General features: G+C 36.3%; 2 protein-coding genes across 7 annotated transcripts in view; one reads left to right on the top strand and one right to left on the bottom strand.

The window, feature by feature from the left end:
- Positions 1 to 15,878, top strand: part of THEMIS (thymocyte selection associated) — a 189,255-nt gene extending 173,377 nt beyond the window's left edge. For all 4 annotated transcript variants that reach the window (XM_072965848.1, XM_072965847.1, XM_015235764.3 and 1 more), the window contains 2 exons: positions 2,025 to 2,178; positions 14,256 to 15,878. In XM_072965848.1, the coding sequence (XP_072821949.1) occupies positions 2,025 to 2,178; positions 14,256 to 14,272 (171 nt within the window). In that variant the 3' untranslated portion in view covers positions 14,273 to 15,878. The remainder of the gene's footprint in view (positions 1 to 2,024; positions 2,179 to 14,255) is intronic.
- The window catches only part of C8H6orf58 (chromosome 8 C6orf58 homolog), a 108,828-nt gene that overhangs the window by 47,070 nt on the left and 34,786 nt on the right, over positions 1 to 26,972 (bottom strand). The window lies entirely within an intron of this gene.

Genomic DNA, 26,972 nt, shown 5'->3' with positions numbered 1-26,972 from the left:
CTTTTCCCTCCCTGTGTAGCCACCCTGTGCTGGTGTCGCAGACAAGACAAGGGAGGATTTTCGTTGTGTCCGCCTGGCCACTCCCCTCGCGGGGACGAAGGTGCCTCTTAGCTTTGGCGGGTCAGTATAAGCTGCTGACTCCGATCGGGACCCTGAGGGACCGATACCGCCCTGAGCCGTATGAGGTCACCACGGAACCACAGGTTGGGACTCACTCGAACTCCGTAGCAGAATGCCGTGGAGCTACAAACTCCAGCCTGATGGCATGCTTCACAGGCTGCTCATTCACTCTCTCTCTCTCTCTCTCTCTCTCACACACACACACACACACACACACACACACACACACACACACACACACACACACAGAGGTTAATAACATTCCTCCCACCAATACCAATATCCTGTTTCCTGTAGGAGGGGATCAGCCTCCTCTTCTGTCCACTGGGACAGGACCTGATTCCTGACCTGATTCCTGATTTCCCCATCTGAAATACCATCAGATGGAGAGCCTGTAGGAGGGGATCAGCCTCCTCTTCTGTCCAATGGGACAGGACCTGATTCCTCCCGGGGGATCCTACCTTGTCCGGACGGCCACCTGGTGAGTCTTATCTTGGAAGACTGGGTGACCTGGCTCTGCTTTCTGTCCTGTTCAACCTCCAGAAAGCTAGTCTAGGCATGTTCTCATGGCAAAGTGGAAGGACAAGAATGAGCAAAACCAGTTGTGCAAACATCTTTCAAATCTCTGTGTCACACGTGTCAGTATCCTCTTGGTCCAGAAGAAGTCACGTGGACAAGTCAGAAGTCAGAGTAGGAAAGCACTGCAAAATTGCACAGAAAAGACATGGATACAGAGAGGAGTAAAGAAGTGGGGCCATTAGTGCAGCTGGCCCACCACATTGAAAGAATAAATGAGCAAATTGATCACAGAGTGATGGAAAGAGCACTGGACTAAGGGTTGGGAGACATATACCTGAGACTTGGTTGGCATTGTTTATTCTGTTAATTTGGGTAAATTATTTAGGGTAAGTTATTTAATCATTCTGGACCCTCATTTCCTTTTTGGCTCTTTCCAAGCTTTAAAAGCCTTTGATTCAAGCTTTTAATTAAGTTTTTAATGAATTGAATGCTGTACACAGTCTATAAGAGGAACTTAAAGGAAAATTACTCATTTCCCTATCCTTTAGGAACCAAAATGGCTAGTGTTGATGGCCAAAATTGATTGGCTACTTTTGACTCCATTAATCTTTGAATATTTTGTAATCATATTCAAACTTAAAAACTTCTGATCTGAATTTGGGTATGAAGCAGCGTGCTGAAAGTTCAGTTTCCTATTTGGGTCTTTTGCGTTTGCTCATATCTGACAATTCTTTTGAAGCATGCAATATGTCAGCACAGCATCAAACGTTATGACATCTCTTGTGTGTGAGATGTGTTTTAGGATCCATTGATGTTGTGCCTTAATAATTCATTGTTATGATGAATTATTATTCTTAAATTGACTAGAGGAGATTTGTCAAATTTGCATAACGTTGATAAAAATGTGGGTTATTTTAAAGTAAATGTTATGATTAGTTTTTTAATACAGAAAGTACAAATAATACAGAAATGAATCCTGTACTTCATTATATAACACATAATTATGTAATATACAATGAAATGCTGGATTATTAAACTATAAGAATAAAACCAAGGGAAAATGTTCTAAGTGAAAAATATTTTTAAAAGTTTACAAGAAGAAAGTAATACACACAAGTGGTCTTTGAAAACGATATTCTGTGCCTGAGATGACTTCTTATTCTAGTCACTTAGATTGCCTCAAAACTTCGACATCTGGATTACCAAAATACGTTGATGAAAATAAAATTTGTAACTCACTTTGACATATAGACTGTTCTGTCTCATATCTGTAGAAATAACTTGCCATATGATAAATGTTTATCCTTGTCATATCTCTGGGAAGCATTTATTTTGGACTGATAATTTACTTGTGAAATCAATCACTCTGGCCTGTGTCGTTTCAGAGTCTCCATGTAGATAGATCCAAGAAACTGCACTCAAATCAAGCTGGCCTGGATTCAAAAGTACCAGTTGGTTGTCAAAATGATTCGGCTGATCTGGAGAAAGGCAAGAGAAAGACTGGGACAACTGCAGTAGCAGGCACCAAAGTAACCACAGGTCGGTGATGCCTCATGATACTGGTTTTAACTGCCTCCATGACAATGAGCAATATACGGATTCTTACTGCCATTTTGTTCAGGGTATACGACTCAGTCAAAGTGCAGATCTCACTGAAATGTAGTTTTAAGTGCAGCATAATGTTAAACACTTAAAATGACGATAGGTCTGTTCATTGTTCTCTGTTATTAGATTTTTCTTCTCATTTATGGTTTTGAGGGCCAAGGAAGTGTTTTATTTTAAGATTGTTTGTATTATCATGACAATATTCTTTAACATTCTCTAGAATTAATAATAAGGATTAATGACTTGAGAAGAGGTAAAAATAATAAGGTACTTTTAATTTAAAGAAGTGTCAGATAAGTAGCCTAACTTCGACTTGAATTGGAATATTTTGGTTTATAGAGATGGTGATCTGATATTTTTCATCTCTACTAAAAGCAAAACAAGAGCAAATGGGCTTGTGGAGAAGTTGATAGCATTCAATTAAGCTACCCAGATTAACTTCCATATTGTGGGAATCTGGGATGAGTTAGCAAGGGAAATGAGAATTTTCTTTCTTGGCAATATTTTAACACACCAAAGCAGCTCAATTTCTATTACACTTTATCTTTGAAACTTCACAGTTCGTTTGTAGAAAAATTGAAACTGTAATTATTCTTAAGCATATGGTTTGTTCCTTTCCCCTCCTTATTTGGTCTTGTAGCCAGCACTCTTTTTTCCTCCAAGGGCATGTAAAAGTCAAAATACTAGAAATAAAGTCTCTGAAGTGTTTCTGCTGAAACTCTGTCTGCACAATCTGGGTTCTTTCATGTAGTTAACTTACTGGCTTCTGACACTCCTATAAAAATATCCCGTAGAGCTTTTCTTATTACCTTTTCATTGACTCTTTCTGAATGATAAAAGTGAAATTCTATAAAGGGCTTTGAAAACCATGCATATTGCAATTCCTCCAAATTTCAAATACTAACCAAGTGTGACTATAAAAGAAACAACTACTGCAGTGAAAATTGGTGCAGCGTGTTGAGTCTCAAGCTATTATTAATTCATTGGAAACTCTTTTTTTTCCTTAAAACTATGGATCCTAAAAAGTACCAGATAGCACAATTGCTGAGATCAGACTTTTGGTTTAAATCATAGGAAAACTTATCTGATCTTTCTCTGTGTGTGCATCTTCTTGGGGTGGTATGTGGCAGCCCCAGCTTTGTGTCCTGAATAAACTGTGCAGAGTTTGTTTCAACTCAGGAGCAGGACCTGCTTTGAATATATTTCACATTAGTGGTAGTTTAAGGAAAAAGAGGACCTGGAATTAAAGTAATAGTTCTAAGCAAGTGAGACTAGCTTTACTCAAGAGAGTAAAATGAAATCTCCTTTATTATGTTAATTTCAATATGCATTGATTTAAAAATTACCTACTATGCACATCTGGACCATAGTTTCACTTGCTTTCCCATTCATATTTACAATGAATCACAGAGTCTGTCTTCATGATGAAGTATAATTATATAACAATTACATATATAAAAATACAAAAGTAAACTAAAGCAGAAATATAATTCTTCAAACTTAATTTTTGTCTTGTGAAATATAGTATGTTTTTTCATCATTAAAAAAAGACTCCTTGGATCTATACTTAACATTTACTGTACTTGGAATGAATAGCTCATCTGTGAATATTCACCAACTGCCTTGGAGTTCAGGATGGGCAAATGATACCCTTTCTGAGCTTTCACCTCTTTTTAATGCTTAGACATAAGTCAGTCATTTCCTAAATTCTCTTTGGGTGAGAATGGCAGTTGTAGAGTCTTTGTAGCATACCACAGAGAAAACAAAGCAAAACAGACAAGGGAACTGCTTCTCTAGTTTTGCTCCTTTTGGACACTCAAGTCTTGTTCTTTCAGCTAGATGAAGTGGAACCATTTCAGATATGTATCTAAAATTATACTAAAGGGAATTCTTCATTTTGAAATTCACTGTTGACAGCTATAAGATTCGCTGTCAGTGGCTGAACACATGTTGTGTAATGAAGAGTTTATTCCTTTGCAGCCAGGAGCACAGTAAACTCTACTTCGGGATCAGTGTTGTGAGTCCCAGCTCCCCTTTACTTAAGAAACTGATGAAAATGCTTCACCAAATCTCGTGGGTAACCTTCGTCTCTGGGTCCTTGATTCACTCCAGTTGCTCGAGAAGGCCCGTGTCTTATTTTGGGAGCATTGTTATTAAGTCTGCATGTTGTTTTGTCTATAAATTACTAAAAGAACAGTTCTCTGAAAGTAGGATGATTAAGTGGTTAACCTTTGGAGTCTGAACTTAAGACTGCTGGGTTTAAACCTTGGCTCCCCCACTCCCTAGCTGTATACCACAAGCAATTTATTAATTCCTCTCTTTATTCAGAAAATTGGGTTAATAATAGTGCTACCCCATGGACTATTTTGATGACTACATTAGATAAGATAGGTTAGAGTTGGTATGGTACATAATAAACTCCAGTTGAATCATAGCTATGATGATTAGCTTCTGCATCTTTTTGAATTGATGGCTAAGGAAAACGTTGCTTCCTGCCAGTTTATTTTGCAAAGTGCTGGCTGAGACCTCCTGATGTGGCTCTTGAACTCACTGAGTTTCTGTCTGCACTTTTTTTCTTCGAGGAGTGTATCCTCTTGAGAATTTCATGGCCTCTATGAATCCTATGGATATGGGAAGTGATTAGAAATCTTTTGGAGATGTCACTGAATCCTCAGAGTCCGAGAAACACTACAGTTGTGCAGGACATGGAAGCCCTGAGCCTCCCTAACGGACCCCTTCCCTGTTTTAGCTCAGCTGCAGGAGCTCAGAAAGAGCCCAGAGCCCCACTGTGTAATCAGGTATAATGCTAGTTTTGGTAGATAATATGTGTTAAGTGCAAATGTTTGTTTTAAGCTGTTTGTTTCATGTCCAGTTCCCAGGGTGGACTTGTGTGTAGAAAGTTTATTGAGAAGTGCTTTCAGGAACAACACATAGAGCAGAGGAACAAAAGCAGGTCTGGACAGAGGGAGAAGTTGAATCATAATGCAGTCACAAGAAAGACCTCAGCTGACACCAGGGAGCTCTGGAGCTGGCCTGGCTCTTTAGAGTTGTCCTGGATTGGGATGAGGAGGCCAGATTTTTATAGCCTCTGCCTCAGTCAATCAATCACTGGGTGCAGCTGCCTTTGAGCCTCCCTAAAAGGTAGCATGACTATGGGCAAGGTGGCTCCCTTCAGCCCAGGGCAAAGTCACGTGGTATCAGAGGATTGTCATTTGGTTGTGAGGAGGAGCTGGCTACTATGTAGGTCACACATTAATTGCAGAGATTGCTTCTGGTGACCTGACTGGCTAAACAGGGGGCCGTTTTCTTTTTTCCTCTTCATGTGTCTCTCTAGAAGCTACCATCTCTGCCAAAAAGGAAAGTCTTTTAAAATATGCCTAGTTGCACAAATGAACTTATTTACAAAACAGATACAGTCTCACCAACCTAGAAAACAAACCTTTTTGTAGTTACTGAAGGGGGCAGTTGGAGGGCTAATTTGGGAGTTCAAGATTTGCAGATACTAACTACTATATATAAAATAGGTCCTGCTATATAGCATAGGGAACTGTATTCAATACCTTGAAATAGCTTATAATGAAAAAGAATATGGAAAGGAATATATATATACACAAAATCACTATGCTGTACACCAGAAATTAACACAACATTGTAAACCAACTATACTTTAATAAAAAATAAATAAATAAATCAAATTAAAAAATATATATCTATTTGGTTTTGCCCAATATAAATGTTCTCTACTGAACAAATTTAATAACTCTCCTGATCAACCTTCTCTAATGGAATTTCCTTGCTTTTGAAGCTTCAACTATATTCTAATTACTCCTACATCTTTAGACTAAACCCATGCCATGACTCATCCTCTATAAATCAGACCTGTCAGGTAGTGAGAAGACTCTCGGCCAGAAAACAAAATACAGGTACCATAAGGTCTGATCCCAGGTCAGTACACCCTAGATGTACAGCCTTTCACAGGCCATTTCACTTACTGAGTTCTGTTTTCCTCATCAAAATAGGAGGTGAACCAGGTAATCTTTATGACGTCTGTTCTGAAAGCCTGTGATTCTATGGCCTATTCCAATGTCATAGTCATGACACTGTGTTCATCTTTAAGTATGTCTCATGGAGAAATGATTCACCACATCTCGGAACATACTTAATATATAAGCTAAACAAAAAAGAGGAATAAGCTCAATGAAAAGCTCTTCCCCAAGGTCGAGGTGGAAGCTAGAAAGAATGAATGGATTTATAGGAAGATAAAAAGATTTGTATTGAACTTTCTCTATCAAAACTATTTTGAGAATTAGACAAGGTGGGGGTTCTGTATTAAAACTTGACTCTGAATGACTGAATACATGCTCTCAAGAGGTAGGTACTTTAGAAATCATAAAACATATTCTTGCTTCTCAATTTTAATAAAGGCACACAGGCACACTTCAATAATTCAGTGTTATTCTAGATAGTGAGTAATTCGAAGCATAATAATTACTTTTACTCCCAAAGACTAGAAAACCTCTTATTTAAGATACTGGATAATTTCCAATGGGTAATCCAAAAATCTGGTGTGTCTTTTATCCTTCTATTTAACAGCAATGCAGATTTTTCATAATATAAACAGAATAATGACACCAGTGGAATTTCCCTTACATACCCAGGGAATACTGCTTTCAGTTGAGAAATACTGACAGCCTAAAGTAAAATGTTATAAGATTGCTCTTCACTTTATAGCAACCTATTTCCCTCGTTTTGGGAAGGTTTAAATATTTAAGAATATGCTGGAAGGAGAACCGCAGTCATTTCATTCTTTGAACAATTCTGAAATATCATTTCCTATTAGGCAGTTGTGTGAATACTGACAGCATTGCCCCTCTTCTTCCCTAGAGATTAATTTATTTCCTGCAGTGCTTGCTCTTCGTGGAAAATCTGACTCATCAGCCTTCACCAATGGGAGATCTCATCAGCAGAATGTTAATTATAAAAGCAAAACTATCTACCATATTGAAAGGGAAAAGCAGTTCTCCAAGCAAAGCAACCTTTTTCTTTTCTTTTCTCTCCACTCCACTCTCTCCTGAATCTGTGACTGACAGGAAAATTATCCACTGGGGGAACATTCTGTGAGATGGTGGGATACAAAGGAAATGTACAAACTTTGCCACCAGACAGACCCAAGACTGATCTCTAATTCAGTATTAGGATTTTGTTCCTTTAGCTGTAAAATAAAGATAAAAATATCTGCTTCACATGAAATTGTATAATGAGACTGGAACAGAGTAGACACTAGAAAATTATTATCATCATTAGTTAGCTTTTATTTAGCACTTACTACTTATTGATTATGAAGGCATAATATTAATCATGTCTCATGTTGGTTTATAAAGCAATCTGTTAGATTTTGGAGAAATATCTTTCAGCTCTTAGGAGTTAGGCAAGACAGGTTATTGAGATAGGCTGTTTGAAGTCATGTCTTACTCTTCACTTCCTTCCTTGTCTCATTACAACTCATACTTTTCATAGTGGTTGCTAGAGACTTATTGATGTATTATTTTTTTCACCAATAAGTTCTTTAAAAAATGCAAAAGCAAAAAAAAAATACAAAACCTATTCGCTAATAGTTTTAGATCCATCTATTCAGACTTGAAACTGCATTTGAGCTTATTTAAAAATTATTTTCTCTATAAGTTATCCATTTCTATTTGGTTCAGTCTCAGAAATAAAACTTTGGTGAATTAAATCTTGAAACAACAAAGACAATAACATGGCATCAAAGTAGAGATAAAGTTGAGAAATACTTACAGAATACAATGTCAATTATTTTAAGCTCAGAATGATTACTCTTTCAATAATGTTATTATGATTAGAAAGTCCAAGTAAATTCACTTTTTTATTCTTTCCCCCCATGTGATTTTATGATTTGAGTGTAACACTAGGAAGAAAAGCAACTGAAGCATTAGATGATAAAATAGAAAAAGAGGAGATGTCATGGTGCAAACCCTTTACAACTGAGACCTGACACAGGGCTGCTCCAGCAGACAAGAGCTGTGTGCATGGTGTGCAAATTATGATAGATAATAGTCTTTCATATGACAAAACAGTATTTTTCTTAAGACCATTGGCAGTATCCTAACGTGGGTAGAACAGAGGACTTGATCTATATAGTAATCTCTGCCTTTAACTTTATGGAGTCATGTGCAAACCACTGATTGATTTTTTTAATGTTAAATGGATTTTTTTTTAACTATAGAGTTTTCTTCTAAATAATAAGCTTTAGAGTCTCTCCCCAGTTGAATAATTTTCCTCATGAATAACTTTTAATCCCCCTTTTTCTAACCTCTTTTCTTGTTGGCAGGTGACGATCTTTCTTTTATTCATTATTTCACACCAGTTCTCTCTTATTTCATTCAGGAAGCCCATCTTTATTCTGATCAGTGCATTAAGCAAAACAAAAAGGAACAGATGACAATAACTTTCAAAATTTATCTCAGGGAGTCTCTAAGTTATAGTGCATAAAAAAGTCACTTGGTAAGCATGTTAAAAATACATATTCTTGGGATCTGATCTCTAGAGAGATGGGCAAATTCTGGTGGTGGGTCAGATGTGTCTCATTGCTTGTTGTACTGCTCACAAGCTTCTAATAGTTGTTTTTAAATTTTTAAATGGTTGAAAAGAAAGAAATATTTTCTGACACATGAAAATTATATGAAATTCAAATTTCAGTGTCTATATAAAGTTTTACTGGAACACAACCATGCTTACTCATTTACACATTGTGTGTGGCTGCTTTTATGCTGTATCAGCAGAACTGAGTAGTATTGACAGAGACAAAATGGAAAGCCTAAAATTTTTACTATCTAGCCCTTTAGAGGAAAAGTTTGCTCTAAAGAGTCTGTTTCAGAAGTTCTCAGGAAGGAACTGGGAATAGAATCGATTTCAACATGGTTTTTGGATGATTGTGATACAGGAAATCGTTGGGCCACACTTTGAAAGATAATGCATTAGAGAAATTATGAACACATTTCTCTTCTTCCCTTCTCTTCATCACACCCACTGCATCGGCAAATCCTATTGGCTTTATCCTCAAGCAATATCTAGAATATGTTCATTTTTCACTGTGTTCACTGCTATCAACCTAGTCCAAGCCATCATCATTTCTCATGTGGATTCCTTTTTAAAAAATTTTTTGATTGAAATATAGTTGATTTACAATGTCAGTTTCAGGTGTACAGGAAAGTGATTCAGTTTTTCAGATTCTTTTCCATTATTATGTTATTACAAGATAATGAATATAGTTCCCCGTGCTATACAGTAGGTCCTTGTTTATCTATTTTATATATAGTAATGTGTATCTGTTACTCCGCAGCTTCTAATTTATCCTGCCCCTGCCCTTTCCCCTTTTTACCTGAATTCTTTTATTGGCTTCCTAACTAGTTAATCTGCTTCTGCCTTTGCGTAACATTATCCATTCACAACACAACAGCCAGAGTGAATACGTTAAATCTTAGTCAGATCAGGTAACTCTTTTGTTCAGAATCTTGAACAAAAGTGGTCTTCTCTACTTCTCTTTTCTCTCTATCCTAGCTATATTGGCCTCCCAGTTGTTACTCAGAAATTCTAGGGGTGCTCCATCTTCAATGCCAACCCAGGCTATTTTTCTCTTAGTGGCACAGTCTTCCCCAGAGATCTGCATGGCTTTGGGCTTTGTCTCATTTAGGTCTTTCCTTAGCCACTACCTTTTTGGTGATTCCTTCTATAAACATGTTATTTGAAATAGTAATCTTTTTATCTGGGACTGCTTCTCCCCCTTATACCAAGTAACATGCTACACACTTTGCTTCTTCATTTTGATAATGGGTCATCTTCCCCACTTGAGAGCACCATGAGGACAGGGATTTCTATCAGTTTGCTCTATCCTTAGATTCTAAGAGTGCCTGGCTTACTGTAGGTTCTCATAAATAATTTCTTGAAGAGAGAAACGGACCCCAGACTCCCATTCTGTACTTGACAGATAATGTATGACACCTATCAAACATATTCTGTATGCAAAAAACAGTTGCCAGGAGTATAAATATGACTCATCTTTGAAAAATGATGTAATATGGTAACCACCACAGATGAGAAGAGGAATAAGGCAGCTATTAACTTATATCATGTGTTTTTTCAATCTCAACCAATAACTTAATTACAAAAGATGCTAAGGAAACTAGAGGATGGTATGGATATTAAAATGGGTACATGAATGAAAATTCAGTTGAAAATATTTGGAAGAGATTCTAGGAAGCTTCATTTCACAAGCAAGCTGCTTCCCAGGGTAGGTAGATATGCTTACTGCAGGTTTTACTGTTCACCATCAGGTTGAGCAGTTTAAGGCAACTGGCTCTCAAAGTTTCCAGAAGGGAAAATGCAGGGTGTGACTAACTTCAGTTCAGTTATCTCTTTAGAAAACATCAGTTTTACAAGAGAATGTAAAGAATTTTTAGATATATCTGAGCTGGATTCCTCAAAAATAAGAGAAAATAGAGATTTTCTTTTTTTTTAATTGAAGTATAGTCAGTTACAATTTGTGTCAATTTCTAGTGTACAGCAGAATGTCCTAGTCATGCATATATGTACATGTATTTGTTTTCATATTCTTTTTCATTAAAGGATATTACAAGATATAGAATATAGTTCCCTGTGTGATACAGAAGAAATTTGTTTTTTATCTATTTTTATATATAGTAGTTAACATTTTCAAATCTCAAACTCCCAAGTTTATCCTTTCCCGTCCCCTTTCCCCTGGTAACCAAAAGAATTGTTTTCTGTGTCTGCAAGTCTGTTTCTGTTTTGTAGATGAATTCATTAGTGTCCTCTTTTTTCTTTTCTTTTCTTTTTTTTAGATTCCACATATGAGTGATATCATATGGTATTTTTCTTTCTCTTTCTGGCTTACTTCACTTAGAATGGTGATCTTCAGATCCACCCATGTTGCTGTAAATGACATTATTTTATTCTTTTTTATGGCTGAGTAGTATTCCGCTGTATAACTATACCACAACTTCTTTATCCAGTCATCTGTATGGACATTTAGGTTGCTTCCATATCTTGGATATTGTATATAGTGCTGCTATGAACATTAGGGTGCATATATTTTTTGAATTAAAGTCTCCCCCCCCAGGCATATGCCCAGGAGTGGGATTGCTGGATCATATGGTAAGTCTATTTTTAGTTTTTTGAGGAATCTTCATACTGTGAAGAAATGGAGATTTTCTTTGACTGTAATCCTCTCATTCAAAAAAATTATTCATCTAATTTTATGTCTTTTTAAAGCTTCATTTTGTGGACTCAACAGTAGGTTATTCTTCAAAGATATAGATTTTGACTGTTGAAGGACATTTTGACTCTTGAAAAAAACATTTAAGGGAGAAAAACAAAACAAAGCAAACCAAAACAAGGCTACATCCTGTATCTGTTCTTCTATGGCTGAAGTGTTCAACTTGATCTCTGAGGAACATGATTCCACACCCCTCAGTTAATATGATCATCTAAGTAGTTATGAATATTCAAAAGTAATCAGTCAGTATCAATTCAAAGTAAGAAACACCCCCTCCATATTAAGTTTGTGACATTTTCCAAAGGAATGTTTGATAAATACCAAAGGAGTTGAGGGCTTTAAACCAACTTGAATGTTAAAACCTAAATAATTGTCAGAAAAAATAATTCTTTCTCACTTCGAGATTTCTTGAAAGTTAATGCAATAAAGAACACAGTTCCTATTCAGTGTAAAATCAGCTCTGTCAACTTGAGCTGGCTACTGGAGCACAGGTGTTATTTAGGGCATGCCTAACCTGGGTGGAAGATGGGGATAGGTCAGGCAGAGAGAGGCAACTTATAAGGTCCCTTCCAAAACTGAGATTGTTTAAATCCTATTATTTTATATTGAGATCATCTAATTATTCTAATTCCCTCACCTCCCATTTTTCTGCTTAACTCTATACTATCCCAAATCAGTTTATTGACAAGGGAGAGTGAGACTAATAACTGTCAAGATGACAGATTGAACTTACAAGCCACAGGCTTATAACAGTTTTATGTGAATATGAGATAGTAATAGCAAGTAATATTTCCATAGCACTTTATGTTTTACAAAGCACTTGCAGGTCCATTATTTCATTTGATGTTTCCTCAACTCTATGATTCAGTTATTACTACCAAAATTCATTCACTGGTAAGAAAATGGAATTCAGAGATTCCTCAAGACATACAGCCAGTAAGTCTTAGAATCAGGAATCAGACCGAGGTCTTCAGATTGTTTCTCTGTACTACATTATATCTATTTCATTTGCCCTCACCCTACTCTCCCCCTAGGAAAAGCGGCGCTGTGAGGGAGAAATGTGGTTGTTATCCCTTTTTACAGAAAAAGTCACAAAGATAGTAGGTGGTAGAAGTGGGAATTAAATCTGGGCGTACTGCCCAAAAATCCTGTGTTCTTTCATCTATAATGTATATTCTTCAATGTGTAGTTTTACTGCTGTTTGTGATAAAAGGAAGACCTAAAAATCTAACGGCAGCCACTGGGGGCGGTGTATGGCGAGGAGAGCAAGTGAAATGAGGGAAAGCCTGGGATCCAGGCCATCTGCCTCTCATCAGACCCCACCTCCCAGCCCCCAGCCCCACTTAGCATTAAGGGGCAAGTGGACAGAAGAAAATAAATTCAGGCTGTTAGGGGAATGGATGCGGTGTACGGAGAAATTCCACTTCTTTCTACTTTAACATCCCCTTTCTTCTTTCCTAGTTAGCCTGTGAGCTCCTCAGAGTCACGAGTCTGTGTATTTTGTCTTTGTATTTCACATATATAATAAAAACAGCTAACAGTTGGTGAGACAGTAGACCTCCTTACTGTCAAATGTAAACTCTCTACATTTATTAACTCATCTAATCTTTGTCAAAAACCTTATAAAATAGACATTATTATCCCCCTTCTTGCTTTTAAAGATGAGGAAATATGGCACCTAAGGGTTAGGTAACTTCCTTAAGGTTGTATGTAGAGCCAGGATGTAGGAGAAAAGGAAGGGGAGAAGGAAAGAAGAAGAGAGGGAAGAGAGAGGAAGGGAGAAAGAAAAGAAGGAAGAAGGGAGGCAGGGAGGAAGTCATAGACTGATGTGCACTCGGGAGGAGAGCCTCAGAATGTTCCTTTCCAGGTCCATGGGGGCTAACACTTAACAGATCATAGTACTAGTGAGGTGTGGGAAAGTGAAAGAGATGATCAGTTTTCTGTACTTCTTGACTGTAATAGTACATGCTTAGTTTTTTTTTTTAAACCACCCATGCCCCATGCTCCACGAAGCCATATTTTCCCTGAAGACTGACAGAATTCCTATCTGCAATGTAACTTGCTTTCCTTGAGAGTGTGACACGATGTGTTAATGTCAAGTCTGTGTATATGTTCATTAGAAACTACAGATTGTACAGCTTATGCTTGAGACCTGTTGCTTTTCTTCAGTATAACATTACAGGTACCCTTTTCTGCTCTGCTGTCTTTAGAACTCCACTAGGTTTGAGCTTCCATCTGTAGGCATTGTGTCCCAGCCAAGGTGATGAGTCCGCAAACATTTTTTAAAAACACAATCAAGCTCCAGTCTCTTACTAGCTGTGTGATTGCTGCGCAAGTCTCTTAACTTCCCTGTGGATTAAGTTTTTTACCTTACATTACCTAGATAATAGTTTTTATAAGGATGAATTAAAATGCAAAGAAAAGCACTTTGTAAACTGAGAAACACTTTGCACATTTAAAGTGTTACCTCATAGAAATATCTACCTTGTTTCTGAAGAGTTTACATTAGTTCCTTGTTTTGTTTGGGGATCTTCTTATTTTGTTCCTAGTTATTTCTCAAAAAAATTATATATATATATATATATATATATGTATATGCAGGTAAGTGCCCTATAACTGTGTTTGAAAGAAAATAGTTTCTTTCCTGACTATTTCTAATACATATTTCTGATGGACCCCTCTTAATCTCTTTCTCTTACAGAAATCTTCAAAAATTAAAAACATCAAAAATAACAAGATGTGACTAAATGCACTTGGGCAGTGAACATAAACGTTTCAGTGGAAAAGCAAGTCTAGTCTTCTAGCTGGAAACACATATTCCCCAGTGGACCCTAGAAGAAACTTGACTGGCTATTGCAAAGGAGAAAACAAACTTAAAAGTTTTAACAGATAAAACTTAAAGAGCAACCTATGATGTGGAATTCACATAGTCTATTTTGTGGTGCCAAAAGCTATATATTTTGTTTTATTGTTACTTAGGACATATTTATTTAACGTGCACACTTTTTGTGGTTCTGATTTCCACTACCAACATTTAAGCAATTGAAAATTAATTTTGTATTTCAGTTTCTGAGTAAAACCAGTTGAAAATAGGATAAAATCTCACCAAATATTTTCATTTTTCTCAGCATTTGTTTTGACATTTTTCTAGTGTTATCATCATTCCCGTTAAAAATAACAAAAAGTAATTGTATCAGAGAGTGATCTAAAATACCCAGGTTTCTTACCTGATTCCCTTGGAGCTGTGGAAATGAGTTTGACTTCACATTTTCAGTTTGTTTGAGAAATACACTGTAAATAAGTGTGTTTGCGGCTTAACAGCCAAAGCCATTGAGTTACAGGAATTCTCCATAACTCTCTCCCCTGCCACCTAATAACCAGAGTTCGTTACTGCAATATCACCAGCGATCTCATAATATGCCTTATTATTTTACGTAGTATACACTAGATAACCCTTTAGATGAATGTTTATTAGGATTTTAAGAAAGCTGTTTCATTTATGTATCACTGTATGTTAAGTATACAGGGACAATATTACATTGCCTCTAACAAAATGAAGAGACAGAGAAGTTATCTCGTTAAAATTATACAGGAATTTAATGGCAAGCTTTGCACTTGGTTCATAGGTCATATTCTATACAAAAGCTGTTAGCTAATCTCCTGTCTCATAATTACTTCGCATTATGTATAGAAATTATTCATTGGTTTCGTACTAAAGAGTTTCTGAAGGCAACAAATTATGAAACAACTTTTCAACAGAAAAAATTAGTTATAAATCTTTCATATGATGTTTATATTCTGATTTAGCTTGCTTCCTCTTATCTTTCTTTTCCTCCTTTTTAAGTGAAATGAATCCTGATTTCCAATACCCTAAGGATTGTTTAGTGATTTGATGTGGTAATATAGTTTGTTGTTTACAATTTCTGAAATGTTTTCATTTTTATTTTATTTTGCTTGTTTGTGCCTGTAAGAGCAAGAACTTTTAAAACATTTTGTCCCCACGTTTGGTTGTTGAAGTCCACTGAGAATCCTTTCTCAGCAACCTTGGCAAATTCATAGAACTCACAGGCCAATTTGTTACTTTTCAAATAATAATGAACAATTAGTATTTTTATTTGGTATATGAAAATAATTAAATCTGTACTTTTAGTAAGCGCAGATTTTAGGAAATCAGGAGAATGCATGTCTTAGTTTGGCTGTAAATCATCAAGGGCTTTCTAGTGGAAATCATATATCACATTTCTCACAATGTCAGTCCTTTTATGTACTGTGCTTCCAGCTCTCTTGAATTTGAAAGGCGTAGTAAACTTCATGAAAGATTTTAGGAGGTTGAAAACAAGTTTTCTTTTGTGTGTGTGTGTTCTCTGTCATGTTTAATTATGGAATAACTATCTTCCTGTAGCAACTAAGTTGAAATATTCTTTAACTGGGGTTGAAATCAATTCTTTACTATTAAGGAAGAGGCTCCCTGTGTTAAAGAAGCCAGGGGAGAGATATTCACCCCTCACCCTGCTCCCTGTAACCAGGGACCTACAGTACTGAGCACAGCGACCAAATTTCCCAATATGATTGGACTCCGTAACAGATGCCAAGACGACCAATTGTTCATGCTGCCCTCTTCCTGGCTGAATCAATCTAACATTTCTGGGAAAAGAAATGGAAAGGGAGCGAGAAGTGGAGAAAGGAAAGTGTTCTTGGAGATGTATTTGGCTCTTATAACCAAGAATTTAATATAAAAAGTGTTTGTTTTGAGATCAAAGTCAACATTAATGAGCCTTCTGGCTGTTTATCTAAAGGCTTAAGACTCAAGTTACTTCTAAGGGAAGAGGATATGTAAAATTTGTGGGAAAGAAGAGTCAGAATTAAGATCCAAACATATCCTGATGGACTGGAATACTGAAAACTGAATCTAGGAATGAAAATATTCTTTTGATATTACCATCAAAATACTCCCACAATTTTACCACTTTTTACTGCTTCTACTGCTGCCAGTGTGGCCCAAGTTCAATCATCTCTTCTTGGATTTCTGCTGTAACCCTGGAACCATTCTCCCCATTCTGGCGCTTGCTACCGATCAACCTACTCTTAACACAGTAGCCAGAACGATCTCATTAAAATACATATTATTTCACACCACAGTTACTTCCTACCTCACTCAGAGTAAAAGCCAAAATTCCTAAAATGATCTGCGAAGGCCTGCATTATCTGTTCCTGTTACTTTTTTTTTTTTTTCTTTTTACCTCTTGTCCTCTCACTCACTGCTCAAGTCGTGCTGGCCTGCTCACCGTTCATCAGACAGGACAGGACAGTCTTGCCTCCAGGCCCCAGCCTTTGCTTTCTCCCCACCAGGAAATGAATTTTGCTCAGATAGCCACACCGGTCACTCCCTCACTCCCCTCAGGTTTCATTCCAATGCCTGCCCTGACCACACTATCTCAAGCTACAACCTCAGCCTCACCTGGTTCTTCCTGTCTCCTTCCCATTTTATTTTATTTTTCTAAGAATTGATTCTATCTGACGTAGATCATCTTGAAATCTTTAAGAGTGGTGTTGATTTCTGTCAGTACACTGGGATGCAGTATTGTTATAATCATTATATTGGCCAGGATTGAGTGAAGGTAGTTTTAAGGGATTCAATTCAGCCTTTTCCACGATAAGAGCTCTTCTCCACAGACCAAGAGACATCACTATGGTCCCCAGAGCCACTATGTGTGTCTGTTTTGATTATAACTCAGGAAATGAGGAAATGACTGCTAGGAGGGTCAGTGGAACCGTGTACCCACTGTGAGATGGGCTGGGCCTGGAAGACTTTATTATTTGACCTACTCCAAGAAGGGCTGTATGATTTATGAAAAGCAAATCTAAGCACAATGTCCATGACTGTCATAATTGTTTATAATATCTATTCTGTCATTAATGTACTGAAGCAATACTAAAGAATGGCCTTTAGGTGAGACCAAGCTGAGGGGCCTTGCTCCCTGTAGCTTCCCTGTGCTGGTGTGACTCACACTCTTAACATTTTCCTATCATTTCTTGATAATAGTGCAGTGATTTGGCATATGAGATGCTACATCTGGGTGTCTGAAGCTTCCGGAATTCTCTTGCTCTGCATAGTGCTTCCTATCTGTTTTTTACCCTTTACTAAAGCTAAGGAAATAGTACTGGGTAAGCCTATTGTGGCTTGTAGTTTTGATTGACAATCTGAAACTGAAACTTATTCTAATGGTCTTGTCCTAGTAAGAGTACAGAAGAAATGTAAAAATGTTAGAAAATAATAATAATAATAAACTGGTTAGGCACAACAGAAGAGAAAGTTGTGGGGATAGTACATCTTAAGTCATCACCCAGAATATAGCAAAAAAAAGACAAGACAATATAAAGTGTAAAAGAGATGTAAAAAGACATTGAGATAAGTTTAAGAAGGCATGATACTTATTTAGAGTTAGAGCAGGAGAAATTGGGAGGCTGTGTAGGGCTGAGGCAAGGCAAAATTCAGAGTTGATATCTGAGACTTTCTAGAATTAATCAATGATACTGATTCTCAGATTTAGAAAATACTGAGTATCTCAAGAAGGATAAAAATTTAATTTCCCAATATATCACATAATAGTGAAATTAGAGAAGATAGATACAGAGATAAGGCTGGGACATCAACTGAGCAAACAGTAAACTTTTCCAAGTCCAAAACAGAAGTTGGAAGCTAGGGTGCTGAGGGAAATACTCTCAAGGGCTATGAATCAAAATAACATTTAAATATAGGAATAAAAGACTTTTACAGATAAACAGAAACAGAGAGGATTTATAACCAACTGAATTCTCAGTGCAAGACTACATAAAGAATGTACTCTAAGAAAGAAAATAAGTCCAGAAATAAAGATGTGAGAATCAAGAAGGAATAGTGTGTTAAAAGAGAATTTACAGAATGGGAGAAGATATTTGCCATATACACACTCAACAAAAGGACTGTATCCAGAATATATAAATGCTCCTTCAGTCATTAAGTAAAATGCAGACAACCTAATTTTAAGAAAGGCACTTCATAAACAAGGATATCCAAGTGGATAATGAGCATATGTAAATGAGCTCAAAATCACAGCAGTCTTTAGGCAAATGCAAATTAGAGCCACAATGACATACACCATTACAAATCCACCAGATGGCTAAAATTAAGAAAAAAAAATAACAAGAACAATTTTTGAACAAAGTGTGGAGCAATCAGAACTCACACATATTGCTGGTGGGAGTTTAAACTGGTACATGTACTTTGGAAGAAACTACAGTATCTACCAAAGCGAAACAAATACCTACTCTATTTCTACTCTTAAGTGAAAGTGAAACAAAACTGAGTGCATTCGCCAACCAATAAGACATGTACAAAGATGTTTGTAGCAGTCTTGATCATAGTAGCTTCAAACTGGAAATAATCCATGCCCATGAGCCATCGAATAGATAACTAAATCATGGAAAACAATACAGCAACACGAGTACAGTGATACATGCAGCAATGCGAGTGTATTTCAAAATGATAATGTTGAATGATAGAATTCAGACACAAAATGGTATATGCTACATGATTCCCTTTATCTTAATTTTAAGAACTGGCAACACTATTTTGTGTTAATAGAAGGAAGTACGTTGTTTGCACATGGGTTGGTAATGACCAGGAGAGGGTGCAATACAGCTCCCTGGTGTGCTGGCAACGCTCCACGTCTTAATCTGCGCTGTGGTTACATGAGGTAACACATAGATATAAAAACATTGAACTTTCCATGCAAGAGTTGTGCACTTCACTGCATGTATGTGATGATAAAGCAAAGGAATGACAAGCACAAATTTCAGCACAATACTTGCCCCGGGTGTAAAGGTTGAGGAGAAACTGGAACGGGAAGCTGAGGGGCTTCAAGTGTATTGCCAGTGTTCTATTTTTCATGCTTGTTGGTGAGTATGTGATTGTGTGTTTTATACAGATACATGTTTATATATATGAAATAATTCATAAAAAATAAAAGAAAAATGACATAAGGAAAATATTGCTATTTGACTTGGCCAATAGAGGAGGTAGATATTCAAAACACACATTATAATCCCCTGTCTGAATATTATCTTGTGTAACGTTATTATACATATACTTTAGCTCTACTTTCCTGTTGGGATGCACTTTTCCATTCAGATAATCTCATATTTTCTTTGTTGAAAAACTGAGGTATAAATAACATAACATTGTATTAGTTTCAGGTATACAGCATAACAATTTGCTACATGTATTCACTGAGAAATGATGACCACAATAAGTCTAGTTATCATCTGTCACCATACAAAGTTCAACAATCTTTTTCCTTCTCCTGAGCACTTTTAAGGTTTATTCTCTTAGCAACTTCCAAATATACAATACAATGTTACTGACTAGTCACCAAGCTGTAGATTATATCCCAGTGACTTGTTTGTTTTATAACTGGCACTTTGTACCTCTTGATCCTGTTCACCCATTTACCTACCCCCACCCCCAACCTTCCTCCCTCTGGCAACCATCAATCTGTTCTCTATGTTTATTAGTTTTCTTTTGTTTGTTCTTTTGTTTTGTTCTCTAGGTTCCATGTATAAGTGAAATCACGTAGTATTTGTCTTTCTCTGTCTGGCTTATTTCACTTAGAGTAATACCCTCAAAGTCCTATCCATATGATCCTTAGTGACAAGACCTCATTCTCTTCCCCCAACCCCAAATGGCTTATTATATTTCTTTCTTTCTTCTTCTTCTTTTTTTATTGAAGTACAGTCAAGACCTCATTCTTTATGACTGAATAACTTTCCACTGAATATGTATTGTATACTACATCTTCTTTATCCTGTCATCCATCTGTGGACAGTTAGATTGCTTCCATATCTTGGCTATTGTTAATAATGCTGCAGTGAACATACAGGTGTATATATCTTTTCTAATTACTGATTTCATTTTCTTCAGATGAATACCCAGAAGTGGAATTGCTGGGTGATATGGTATTTCTATTTTAACTTGTTCAGGAACATCCGTACTGCTTTCCACAGGGGCCTCACCAATTTACATTCCCATCACCAGTGCCCAACAGTTCCCTTTTCTCTGCAACCTTGCCAACACCATTATTTCTTGTCTTCTGATAATAACCTTTCTAAACGAGTGTGAAGGGATATCTCATATTTCTTGTTTCCCTGATGATTCATGATGTTGAGCATCTTTTCATATGTCTGTTTGACCATCTACATGTCTTCTTTGGAAAAAATGTCTATTCAGATCCTCTGCCCATTTTTAAATCAGATTGGTCTATTTTTGTTACTGAGTTGCATGAGTTCTTCCTGTATTTTGGATATTAACCCCCTATTGGATATATGATTTGCAAATATCTTCTCCCATTCAGTTGGCTGCCTTTATACTTTGTTGATATTTTCCTACACTGTGCAGAAGATTTTTAGTTTAACATAGTCCTACTTTATTTTTGCTTTTGTTGCCCTTGTCTTTGGAGTCAGACTCAAAGAAACATTGCCAAGACAAAAGTCAATGAGGTTACTGCCTATGTTTTCTTCTGGAATTTTATGATTTCAGGTTTTACATCAAGTATTTAATCTATTTTGACTGAATTTTTGTGCATGGTGTAAGACAGTAGTCTAATTTTATTCTTTTGTATGTGGCTGTCTAGTTTTCCCAGCACCATTTGTTGAAAAGATTGTCCTTTCTCCATTGTATATTCTTGCCTCCTTTGTTGTAAATTAATCAACCACATATGAGTGGGCTTTTTTGGGGGCTCTCTGTTCTGTTCCACTGATCTATGTGTCTGTTTTTATGTCACTACCATACTGGTTTGTTTACTATCTTTATAGTATAATTTGAAGTCAGGGCACGTGATGTCTTTAGCTTTCTTCTTTTTCAAGATTGCTTTGGCTATTTGGGATCTTTCGTGGTTCCCTAGAAATTTTAGGATTGTTATATTTCTGTGAAAATTGCTATTCCAATTTTGGTAGGGATTATATTGAATCTGTAGATTGCTTCTGGTAATATGGATATTTTAACAATATTAATACTTCCAATTCATAAGCAGGTAATACCTTTCCATTTATTTGTGTATTCTTCGATTTCTTTCATCAACATCGTGCAGTTTTCAGTGTACAGATCTTTCTTCTCCTTGGTTAAATTTACTCCTAGGTATTGTATTCTTTTTGTTGTAATTGTAAATGGGATTGTTTTCCTATGTCTCTTTAATATTTTCTCGTATTTATCCCACATACTAACAAAGTACAAGAAATACATTTTCTCCAGCATATTCCTTAAAGTGCCTCTACATCCTTTTGTTAACAATAAATGCTTTCTACATTGCATGTCAAATTCTTATCTTTTGCAATACTCAGAAGTAAAAGCTAAACATTTTAATCAGTGTTATCAAAGTACTTAATGCATGTAGTACTTACACTCTTTTAGACATAGCCCTGACATATAGTTATTTTTAATTATTTTTTTTTCTTTTGTGCATTCTGAAGAAATCTCAAGCTTACTTCCAATGCATGCAAAGATACATGAAGAGTTCTTAATTCTAAGTTAGAGATTAGTAGTGAAATGGTAGTAAAAATGTTTATAAGTGCTCATATGCTCAATAAGACTAACAGTATGCTATTGGAGAAGGGCTATATCATTTCTCTCCTCTCATTACATGAAAATAATTGTCTGATAATAACCTCATCTGGATTACTGTTTTATATATTAAAAGTGTTAAATGATAAAAGGTATCCACATATAGTTCTCATTTAGATACTAAAAGTCTGACAAATTCACCTTAGAATTTGTTACAAATAGGTTTCCCTTATGAGAGTAGGAATTAGACCATGTGTTTTGTTTCATGTTACTTCTGGTAACTTTTGTCCTTGTGGTTTGTGTTTGAGTTCATGATTTCATTTTGGTTTGTGTATAGAATGATGTGATCAATATACTGCTACTTCCCATTCTCACAACAAAGTTGTGGAGAGGAGAAATTTTGGACATGAATTTGCAAAATTCTGGACAAGTTGGTTTGGCAGGTCAAATCTAAATCCAGGGCTGATATCTCAAGCTATGGAAATTAGAAATAAAGGTAGATTTTAAATAAATGTGTAAATCAGGAATTGTTAGAGTGGGAAATAAATAAAACTGCTAACAAGATTTTCAAAATTCCCTATAGATATTAATCCTGGGGCTTTTCGAATAGAAAATTTGTAGGGAATCTGGAGAATTCTCCAAATCATAAGATTTTCCTACATTTAAAAATAATCATCTATTTATGTATTTTAAAGTAATAATGAGTGCCCATAATAATAAACAGTGAATCATTTTGTGTGACAGAACTTTAGTTTCAGAGGTTTTCAGTTAAAAAATAAAATATGATCAAAAAAATCTTTTTTTTTCCTTAAGAGCTAGTATATTGGGATAACAGGTAAAAATGTTGTTTACCTGAAGTAGGTACTTGATATTAGAAAACATTTAAAGAAGGGAACGTTAACAAAATAAATGTCAAGTAAAAATCATTAAAAATTAAATGTTAAATAACAATGATTATTTAAGAATTATTTTTCTTAAAATGAAGTTTTGTAACATTTGAAGCAGTAATTGTCCTAAACCATAACCTTGGTCTTTGTTCTGAGACAAATATTCCAGACTTAGCACATGTTGCTTTGATGTTGGCTGAATTGTTAAGATTGGGTATTAGTGTACATGTGGTTTCCCACAGACTCATTTCCATTTAACAATGACAATATTTTGTCTGCTTGATTCTAGTTTTGAGGTTGGTATGCTTAGGCTGTATTCAATTTTAGATCAGTTTCTGATTTCAAGTCAGAGTATTTAACAACAGCATTCCTGTTCTCTCTTTGCATTTGTTCTGTTACAATAGTTACAAAGAGCTACAGCTTAGAGCAAATCCGTCATCAGAGATGGAGATGCCAGGCAAGGTTACTAGGAATCTGTGACATTCCAACCTCTGAGCCAGTTAACAGTACTTCACAGAGTTACGGATCAAAGTCACCAGACTCAGGGTTCTTTTGCTTCTGACACTTGCTATTTTGGGAAACACTATGCATCAATTTGTGTAAACTATCCATGTAAACTTGTTAATTCTGATTTTATTTGCAAGAATACCTCACCATTAACAGCAGCCCGAACCACAAACACCCAGTTGCAACATGGCAACAGCAATAAGAAAAAAAGAATGATTAGATTAGATGATGCTTTTCTCTCACGTGCTCCTTGAACTGAGCAGGACCCTGTGGGGCCTTCCCAGGACAGACCCCTCCCCCATATCCTCTGCTGTAGCTCCTCTCTGAAGTCCCCAGATAATAGTATCTTATGTATATTTCTTGATGTATTGGACATATATTTGTATCCATAAAACCATCACCTCAATTGACATAATGAACAACATGATGGTCATCTTACTTCTCTTTGTCCCTCCTCCCTGCCCTTCGTGTGACTACTTTCCATCTTCTTTCTATCACTGTAAATTTAGTTTGCATTTTCTAGACTTTTTAGTAAGTGGCATCATGGAGTATATAGCTTTGTCTGTCTTCTTGTACTTAGTGTAATTATTTTGAGTGCCATACATGCTATACTGCATATGAACACTGTTAATCCTCCATTTGGCTGAGTGGTGTTCCTTTGCATGGATAGACCCCAAGTTGTTTATCCATTCGTCTGCTGAGGGACATTTAGATTGTTTCCACATTTTGGCTATTACACATAAAGCTACTATGAACAATTCTGTACTGATTTTTCTGTGGAGAGATGCTTCAGTTTTCCTTAGGTAAATATCTAGGAGTGAAATATTGTGGTCATATAGTAGGTATATGTTTGACTTTTTAAGAAACTACAAAATGTTTCCTGTAGTTGTCCTATTTTTCATTTTAATCAGCAGTGTATGAGTTCTCCAGTTGTTCCACATCCTTGGTGTGGTACGTCCAATGTGTGTATTTATGTTTGTGCGTGTGCCTGTACAGGGAGTTCTTGCCTTGCACAGTTCCAACATGCATATTTTCAGTTTCTGTGCTTTAGTTAAAAAACACCAAATAACACCCACCCCCCAGCAATACAGTTCAAATTTCAGTTTCACAGTAAATTAAGTAGGTGTACAGAGCGCAAAGCATAGCCTCCAGCTCTTCTGTCCACAAATCCCTGTGTAAATAACACATGTACATATTGATCAGTGACTAATCACATCACTCGTTTTAAAGTGTATTGGTGATTGGTTACTCACTGTTCATCTGTTACTCAGTTCACATAAGAACAACAGAAGATGTAGTTGTGTCTCCCAGTGAGAGGCTCACCTGACATTTTACAGCATTGGATAATTGAAAGGGGGTATAAAGAGACCAACCAAAGTGAAAGTGTAGCAAAGAAGTGAAATATGATAACCCTGGCAGTGAAATTTGAATCGGACATCAATGGTGCAGTGGAAGAACAGCTGCTGAGCATGTTGACTCTGTGGCCATTCGAGAGACTGGAAGTGTGCAGACAGAGAAACTTGGTAAAGGTATAAATGAGGAAAGTGGGTGTGATAAAAAGGACGCAGAGGTCTCAGAGGAGGTGGCAACAGCGCAAAGTTTCATCTTACAGGAACCCTGTTGACAATGTTGAAAGGATACAATGTTGGATGCTGATCCAAATTTAGAAGAGAGTGTGACGACTCACCAAGGTACGCTTGCTCAGTATTGTAAGATACACCATGAGAAGAAGACGGGGACTGTTCATACTATTTTTCATGTGTGTTACAAAGAAATATGACCCTTTAATTCTCAATGTTGCCAACGTTTCAAATTACAGTGTACTGGGTGAATCTTAGTTTTACTATTCTTTTTTATTTGCTTGCACATTTATAAATTACAGAAAGCTCTTTTAATGTTCAGATAAAATTCTTGAAGCCTATGGGACAATTTTACTAGTTCCCATTGACTATCAGGTCACTGCACAATTTCAGCTCGCATAGTCCATTTTTATGGTCCTTTGCTATCATGTAAAGCAAGGAGTGAGGACAGTTTGACTTTTTGGCAATAAATATATTATAGTTTTAAAAATAACTAAGAGAAAATGTTACAACTGTATTAAATAGTAAGTGTTACCAAAATAGGACATGAATACTTAGTGACTGGAAATGGTGTCAGGGATAGAGAGTATTTAGGTTCGAGCAGTTAATGTGCAAGAGTCAGCAGCTTCTCTTCACACCAGACTCTCCTGCATCCTAGTGATGATGCATATTTCCCATTATCCTAAGGCCATGGGGAGTCATTACCCTTGATGTGTTATTACTTTCTAAATGTGTCTTAAATCCATCTACTTCTCTGTACCTCTTTCTTGCCTTTACACAGACTCCTTTGTCTAACTGGCATGATCTTTCCACCCACCTCAATCAAGCTAGTGAACTGCAGAGTCCAGACATCTCCTCTGTGAATTCTGCAAGACTGATTCAAGCAGACGCCATCGTTGCCACCTCTCCTCTATGCCTCTAGTACATAGAGTGCAATAGCAACGCATCTTCAGTGCTGTGAATGCCTATTGCAAATATATTCACTGAGTTCCTTGGTCTTTATATTTGCAATGATACACTGTAGGTATGTAATACATGGATTTTAAATGAAGGAATCTCTAATGATGTATAAATTTAATTTGCTTTGCCGCTTTTAACATAGATTTTTATTTTAAGTTGTTTCTAGTCTCATACGTGCCTAACATAATAGTTGAATAAAAGTGTGAAATGAAAGACTTTGTTCACTCATGAATGAATAAAAGTAAGACTTGACCAGTGGTGTATCTTTCAAGACAGCATTTGATCCTGGAGCCATTTTTCTCCCCCAAGGTTTGCAAAACAGCGAGAAAAAAAAAATCAATACTGTATGTAAAACTTTTTGCCTAAGGCATAAATTTAGTATATGCACATGATGATTTGATAAGCACTGAGAGCATTGATTTTGGAGTCAGACTGACCTGAATTCAAATCTAGCTTTGTAAAAAAAAAAGAAAAAAAAATCTAGCTTTGTCACTTACTAGTCACCTGGTCACAGAAGTGGGACTCCACTTCTTTATTTATAGAATAGAGTGGAGGCAGGGAGCAAATGACATCTGTTTCCAGGATTGTCATGGAGATGAAGTGTGATGACAGATACATGTGAAGCACCACCCAGTGTCCGGCACTTGAAATGTGCACAAATACATATGAATCTCTTTCCTCCGTTTCTTCTCTCTGTTTTTAGATTGTAATCCTATTTATGTTATTGGTATTAGTACCATATATTAGATTATCAACATTTGAAATACTCTTTTAGAGCATTTGAATTATGTTACTAGGAATCATATATTTTCTGACAGTTTTTAATCTGTATTTAACTCTTGATTATTTATTTGTAGACTGGCCATGAGAAAAAAGAAAAAAATAACCCA

The sequence above is a fragment of the Vicugna pacos genome, chromosome 8, assembly GCF_048564905.1.
Source record: "Vicugna pacos chromosome 8, VicPac4, whole genome shotgun sequence".
Lineage (NCBI taxonomy): Eukaryota > Metazoa > Chordata > Mammalia > Artiodactyla > Camelidae > Vicugna > Vicugna pacos.
Note: the sequence above shows the minus strand (reverse complement) of the source record. Positions and strands in the feature narration are given on the sequence as shown.